This window comes from Thermobia domestica, chromosome 10, assembly GCF_964235325.1.
Source record: "Thermobia domestica chromosome 10, izTheDome1.hap1.1, whole genome shotgun sequence".
NCBI classification, from domain to species: domain Eukaryota; kingdom Metazoa; phylum Arthropoda; class Insecta; order Zygentoma; family Lepismatidae; genus Thermobia; species Thermobia domestica.
Genome location: NC_137463.1, coordinates 104,963,968 through 104,970,619, shown reverse-complemented (window position 1 = coordinate 104,970,619; position 6,652 = coordinate 104,963,968). Strand labels below are relative to the sequence as shown.

General features: G+C 31.8%; 1 protein-coding gene across 5 annotated transcripts in view; it reads left to right on the top strand.

The window, feature by feature from the left end:
• The window catches only part of LOC145662621 (putative peptidoglycan muropeptide transporter SLC46), a 59,862-nt gene that overhangs the window by 37,901 nt on the left and 15,309 nt on the right, over positions 1 to 6,652 (top strand). For all 5 annotated transcript variants that reach the window (XM_081728358.1, XM_081728361.1, XM_081728357.1 and 2 more), the window contains 2 exons: positions 1,401 to 1,502; positions 6,309 to 6,446. In XM_081728358.1, coding sequence (XP_081584484.1) covers positions 1,401 to 1,502; positions 6,309 to 6,446 — 240 coding nt within the window. The remainder of the gene's footprint in view (positions 1 to 1,400; positions 1,503 to 6,308; positions 6,447 to 6,652) is intronic.

The following is a 6,652-nucleotide window of genomic DNA, read 5'->3' as shown; positions in this document are numbered from 1 at the left end:
GTCTCTTTTAGTCTCTTTTTAGTCTTGTTTTCGGCCATTATAGTCTCTTTTCTCTCTATTTAGGAGTGATCTACCACTCCTAGCCCTACAATTGCTTCATAATTATTCACTGTATTAAACATCTGTTTTCTGTAGCCTAAAGGGAATAAGCATGGGACGATAAATTAAAGATTTACTTTCTTTCTCTGTTATTCTCCACATCCAACTGTGAAAGCCTGTAATTGTTTTCCTTAGGTTTTAAGTAATGTTCATGTGTCTTCCGTATAAAGTACAGCACTTTACACGAAATATTTTATATGTCTTTTCTGAACTCTATTCAAAATACCACCCACAAAATACATTATTGTTCTAAAAGCGTCTTTCATCGTTCCTATTCTTGCTTTTAATTTACATTTGTACTTCATGTTTTCACTCATAATACTACCTAACAACGAAAAGTAGCTATCTGTTTTATTTTCACTGTTGCTGCTTCTATATTTGATACAGAGCGCTTCGCTTCAATTATCATTGCCTTTGTCTCTGTAACGTTAAGTTTCATCCTATATTCTTCGCAGCTGTTCATAAAGTTTTCCCGTATCATATTCATTTCGTGTTCAGATTCCACAACAAGAGCCGTATCATCCGGAAACCATATACATAGTGATCCATTGAAATTATTTAACAATTGGTTCTGTGATCAGTATAGTAAGTTGATTTAATATTAATATTATTACTATATGATTGTATTATTATTATTTATTCTAATGATACTAGTTATAGTGACTAGAATTAAGTCATATAGCATCTTTATATTGATATTTTGATTGATTTTCAAAGACACTACTGGATTTTTTTTTTTTTTTTTTCGTAAGTACTGGATCTAGAGATGGAGACATTTTCAAAACCGGTTTGGACGAACCAACTGAATGACAACACTGCGTATATACTTACTCATTCCATCTCCTACTGCAATACCTTCTTTACAATGAAGATCCTTCTTCAGTATTTCTTCTAGATATTAAATAACGTTGACGATTTTACCCTTATTTTAATTCATGTTGGTCTATATATATTCCTTATGATCCATTGGTCTTTTCATTTCGACACAACCTTATTTAAAACTCCGATTAGCACTTCCCAGGTCATTCGGTCAAAAGCCTCTTCTAGATCAATAAGTACTACATACATTTTCTTGCCATTTTCTACAAATCTTATAGAAGTGACGAAATTACTTAATTCATCCATTATATTTAAACAAAAGACGATTTAAGCTTATTACTTGTTATATAGTGTTATTAGTTCAAAAAACTAAAGCGAATTATTCTGTATGGATTTTTAACTTGACATTGCAATGTTGTTGTGCGTAGAAAATGTAATTTCTTTGTATTTTATTATTTGTTTATTTATTCTTTTTTTTACAGACGAAAGAAATATGAATTACTTATATACTCAGCTTCGATTCAAGTGGGATTTAGAAACGTACAGTCAGTTTGGTTCTTACCAATCTGGAATTTTTGCTGCTGGTTTGTATTTTCAAAACTTTCAGTCTTCTTTCACATTAGGTAACTAGTTGCAGCAATCGATTGATTCAATCGTAACTTTGAACTAGTGATGTCAAGCGAGTTACTGCATGGTTACTGCAGTTGTCAAGCGGGAAAGCAATTATTATTAACTGCTCACACACGCAACAACCAGTTGCTGCAGCGTTTAGTAGCAGTTGGGTTCAAATGTAAAGGGTTTACTAAAAATCTGTGTGATGCCGTTATATAACATATCAAATCAACTTCAGACCTAGTACTAGTAATTGTTTTTTTTTTTTTATTTTGTGTTGTATGTAGAATATGAAAATGATGGAAGAAAGAAATACTACTAAGCTAGTGAAAAGTATAATAATTACATTAATTTTTATTAACTCTTTCCTTAACATACGAAATTATTATCTACGTGCAAGCCGCTGAACGAATTACAAGGATCTCTCTCGAGTAGCATTAAGATGCACGTTATTTATTTTCGCCCCATATCAGAACGTGGAGTAACTGGAGACGTAACTGCAAATACGTTTCCAATTTTTCGACAGTTGTCCGTACAGACAATATATTGCTGCGGTTAGTTGCCTAATGTGGAAAAAATAATAAAAAATAAGTTGATTAAAAAACTTTTGCGTTAATCAATAGTGAAATAATAATTATTTTTATAAAACTATAAATTGATAAAATGCTCCAATTCTAATCTAAATTTTTGTAAAGTGTTACTCTTTATGTGTGTGTGTGTGTTTATGTTTGATGTGTTGTGATGCGTTATGATATTTTAAAGGAATAAAAGATAGCGGTAACAAAATATTAATTCATCATTAGAGAGAGGCAAAATATGAAGGAAAAAAATAAGAAAATATGAAAATTAAAACTCGAAAATATGAAGTTTTAATAATATATTTTCTAATTATAAACTTTATATGTATATATTACCTTTCATTTATGGCACGTATGCATTAACTTTTTTAAAACATACCAGGCATAGGTTTACACCATTATCGATCTATACTATTATGTAAAAGAGTAGACGTAGGTCATTATTTCTCTGTTTGTACTACTATAGATAAAAACAAGCAATTTGGATAAAGGATTAATTTTTCCACCGAAGCGAGAGATAAAGAAGCATTTTTGGAAATACTTTTTTTTTTTTTTTTTTTAAGGAGGCTCAAATTTTTTGCCAAGAATAGAATATTTCACAAATCGTTGAAATTAGGAATATAAATGAAACTCGGCATGTAAATTCCCCATTAAAAATAACTGAATTCATGTTTCAAAGTTTTTGAAAATTCCGCACTTAAGGAAAAAGGTCAATATCTGTAATATTTAAATTTTCCACTATTTATTCAGAAAATGCCAAATATAAGGGTTTGCATAAGTTGAAGGTGTAAAGTTCGGCATTTAAGATGTTAACTAAAAATAATGGAATACATGTTTCAGTCTTTTGAAAAATTCCACGCCTAAGGGAAGAAATGTAGAGGTAGCTTCTATAATATTAAGATTTCCCATTATTTATTCAGAAAATGCCAAATGTAAGAAGAGTCATTTAAGTTGGAGGTTTGAATTTCGGTATGTAAACTTTTAATTTAAAATAATGGAATATGCATTTCAACGTTTTGAGAAATTCCACTCCTAAGCGAAAAAGGGAGGGAAGCAGCTTCCATAATATTAAAATTTCCGATTATTCAGAAAATGCCAAATATAATGGTCCTTCTAATGGAGGTTTGGAATTCGGTATGTAAACTCGTAATTGTAAATAATGGAATACATGCTTCAGCATTTTCGCAAATTCTGCCTTTAAGATGGAAATTTCTATATTTTTGTCTCGTCATTCAAGCCGACATTGTCTATCTTATCTTTACGGGAAACTGTCTGAACCGCTTAAAATGAATTTTTGAACGTAGTTAGCACTCTTCCTCGAGCAACATTTTTTATCACGTCATTTTCATTGTATGCGTGTCCTATGGGGGAGTCTGGAGTTAAATATGTACCTCGTTAGTTTTGTATGTCACAAGCGTTTCGTGTTAAAGAGATGAGACTCAGTGTATAAACTCATTAAAAATAAGTATTCACATGCTCCAGCGTTCTCAAAAATTCCGCTTCTAAGGGGGGAAGAGGATGACAGTTTCTGTAATATTTTCGACATTGTTTCATCACGGGAAAACGGGTGTACCATTTGAAATGAATTTCGAAATATAGTTTGCACGAGGCTCGAGCCAGTTTTTTTGTCGCATTACTTTCAGTACAATGATTATCTTAAGGGGAAGGGCTTCAAAATGTAAGCCAGAAATAGAATATCCCATAAGTCTCTATAAGGGGTATATGAGTATATGAAGAGGTGTAACGTGTAACTCGATATAAACTCCTTACTGAATATAAATTGACACGTTTCGCAAGTATTTTCGGAAATTCCACTTCTAAAATGGCCAATTTCCAAAATATTTTAATTTCTTATTTTGTGTTCGTAAAATGGCTAAAGTGGTGAAACATTTGGACCATTTAAATTGAATTTTTAAACAGCACTTCGATCGATTTGAGTTTTATATATATATATCAATTCACTGTGATTAAAATGTGGCATTCACACCGCCTAGAATGCATTTTTGAAGATAGCATTTGAGTCGAGCTGAATTTCTTGATTTTCCTACGAGTAAAATACGCATCATAAGGAGGGGAAGGAGTTTCCAATATACCTTTGAAATATTTTCCACAAGCTTATGCTTTCCTTACAAAGAACGGATATTTCAACTAGTTTCAGAAATAAAAGCTCACTATTAACAATTGACGTTATTAATATATATTATACCTCAAAGGATAACGCAACATGTAAGGGTTCCTTGAAAACCATGTGCGTTTGTGGAGGACAACATCGTGTGTTTGAGTTTTGTCGTGTTCTCCTGTTTCATTCCACATTCTCATTTCATAACATTCACTTGTAATCATCCGTCTCTTCTAGCTTACAGGGCATAAACGTGGGAAGCCCAACAAGAATTATCATTTCAGTAACGTACAAAGAGATACAAACCTGAGAATAATCAATTTATCACCACTTCAATTTGCGTTAGATTCACACAGCTCCGTCTGTTGTTGTTATAGTAAAGTAGATTTGTTTAAATTAAATATATTTGGGGAATAAGTAAGTCCGATGTTAGCATTATTTTTATTTCTCATAAAGTAAGGAGTTAAATATGAAGAGATATCCTGCCGAGGAAGCAGAAGTTCATCCTACTTCGAAATGGGTGGATTGCAGGAGTTTTTGGTTCCGATAGTGTAGGTAGTACATCAGCCTTAATCTGATGTAAGTAGGGCTGGGAATGTAGTTTCCAAGAAGTTCTCATATCATGGGTTGTGATCATACCGTGAGAGTCGGTACATCTCTTAGCACCAAAAACGGAATGTTAGCACGCCTTAAAATGCTCCAGCGCTAATACTAGAGATGCTGTTCCACTCACTGGGAGATATAACTAGATGAATGAACTTCCCTTTCTGTGTGGGGAAGGGAAATGCGCTTATACTTCAAGGTAATGCAAAGCCACTGGGTTCAACGAAATTAGAAATCAGATTAGGTATACGAAACGACAGATACAGGATGTAAAGAAATGCGAAGATTTTTGCTACATATGAAAAAGTTGTCAAAATATTATAAAATATGAAAATTTAAAACAAGTTATTTCGACTTAACATACCACGAAACAATAAGATCCATTCCACACGAGGCATGGTTTAAAATATGAAATTTCATATTTTGCTTCTCTCTATTCATTATATTTATGCGTATATATGGAACTTTAGTATAAAACGTATTGTTTCTCTTATGACAGATGTAGTTATGTAGCAAGTCTAAATGTGTTAGTTTTGTATTGTATAAAATTATTTTTTATCATTATGAAAAACAGCTATTTCTAATGACAATAAGGAGAATAATAGATTTCTTCTTAGCTTTACTGAGAATTATTTAATACTTAGTACATTTAAGTAGAATAACTAAAAGGTTCCTTTACGATAAGATTCTAAACAATTCACTAATATATTGCAGGAAGATCAAATTGCGTGTTGCATTACATCGAGTCCAGAACAAAATGAGTAACTACTACTCAAAAATTAATTACATAAAAGTTCAAGTTGTCAAAATATCTTTTTCATTGTTATATGTCAGGTTATAAAGATGATATGTATTTGTTAAATATCTAGAGTTCTATCTAGAAAACTAAGAGAAATAATATTTGGATAGTGGACAGTGATTGGAAGATAAAAACCACTGAATATTCAAGATGTCAAGGTATTAATTTCACTCTTTATGTATTATTCATAACGAAGTTTAAAGTATTGTATTGTATACGTATAAGCTGTGAATTTTAAGTATAAGGGCATTATGACCATTATAAAATTGATGGAGGGGAGTGGGCCAAGGATATTCTTTCTTACTATATTATCCGAAGACTTACCTAGCTGTAATCTTCCGAGTGAACTGCAAAGGTGTTCGTTAAACCATCAGATTATAATTTTGTATAAATTTAAATTGCTCCAAGCTTGCTAGTAAAATATAAGTCGTACGTATGCTTTTCTAATGAAATAAATACACACTGAAACTAAACACAAAGGTTTTAAGTTATAATGGTCGTATTTTCTTTTAACAGATTTAGATGCTTAATATTTATCCGCTAGATGTCTAGTAGGACAGAATTAATGCCTTTTGTGAATAATAGTAAATATATTTAATTTGTTATTCGTATTGCATGTGCTTGGTTTTTCCATTCTATGTACACGTTACTAGTTACAATTTTCTGGTATTTCTTGCAGGTACTCTGATTGCATTACCTATCATGAATAAAGTTCTTCAGTTTAAAGATACAGTTATTATAATGGTTGGTGCTACAATGAATATTATTGCTCGTCTTGTGTATGGATTTGCATCGGTCCCGTGGCTTTTCTACCTAGGTAAGTTATCTTAACAAAACTTCTTAGAAACTTGACTACTTTTATTCAGAGCTATGTTCATGATAACGTACAGCGTCCTTCCGGCAGAACGTAACGTCCTAAAAGTCTACCATGTTACGTATAAATTAGAGTACTTTGTGTACTTCAGCAGGACAGAAAGTTCTTCTGGTAGAAAGAGCATTAACTCTAGTGTTAACACAGAAAAA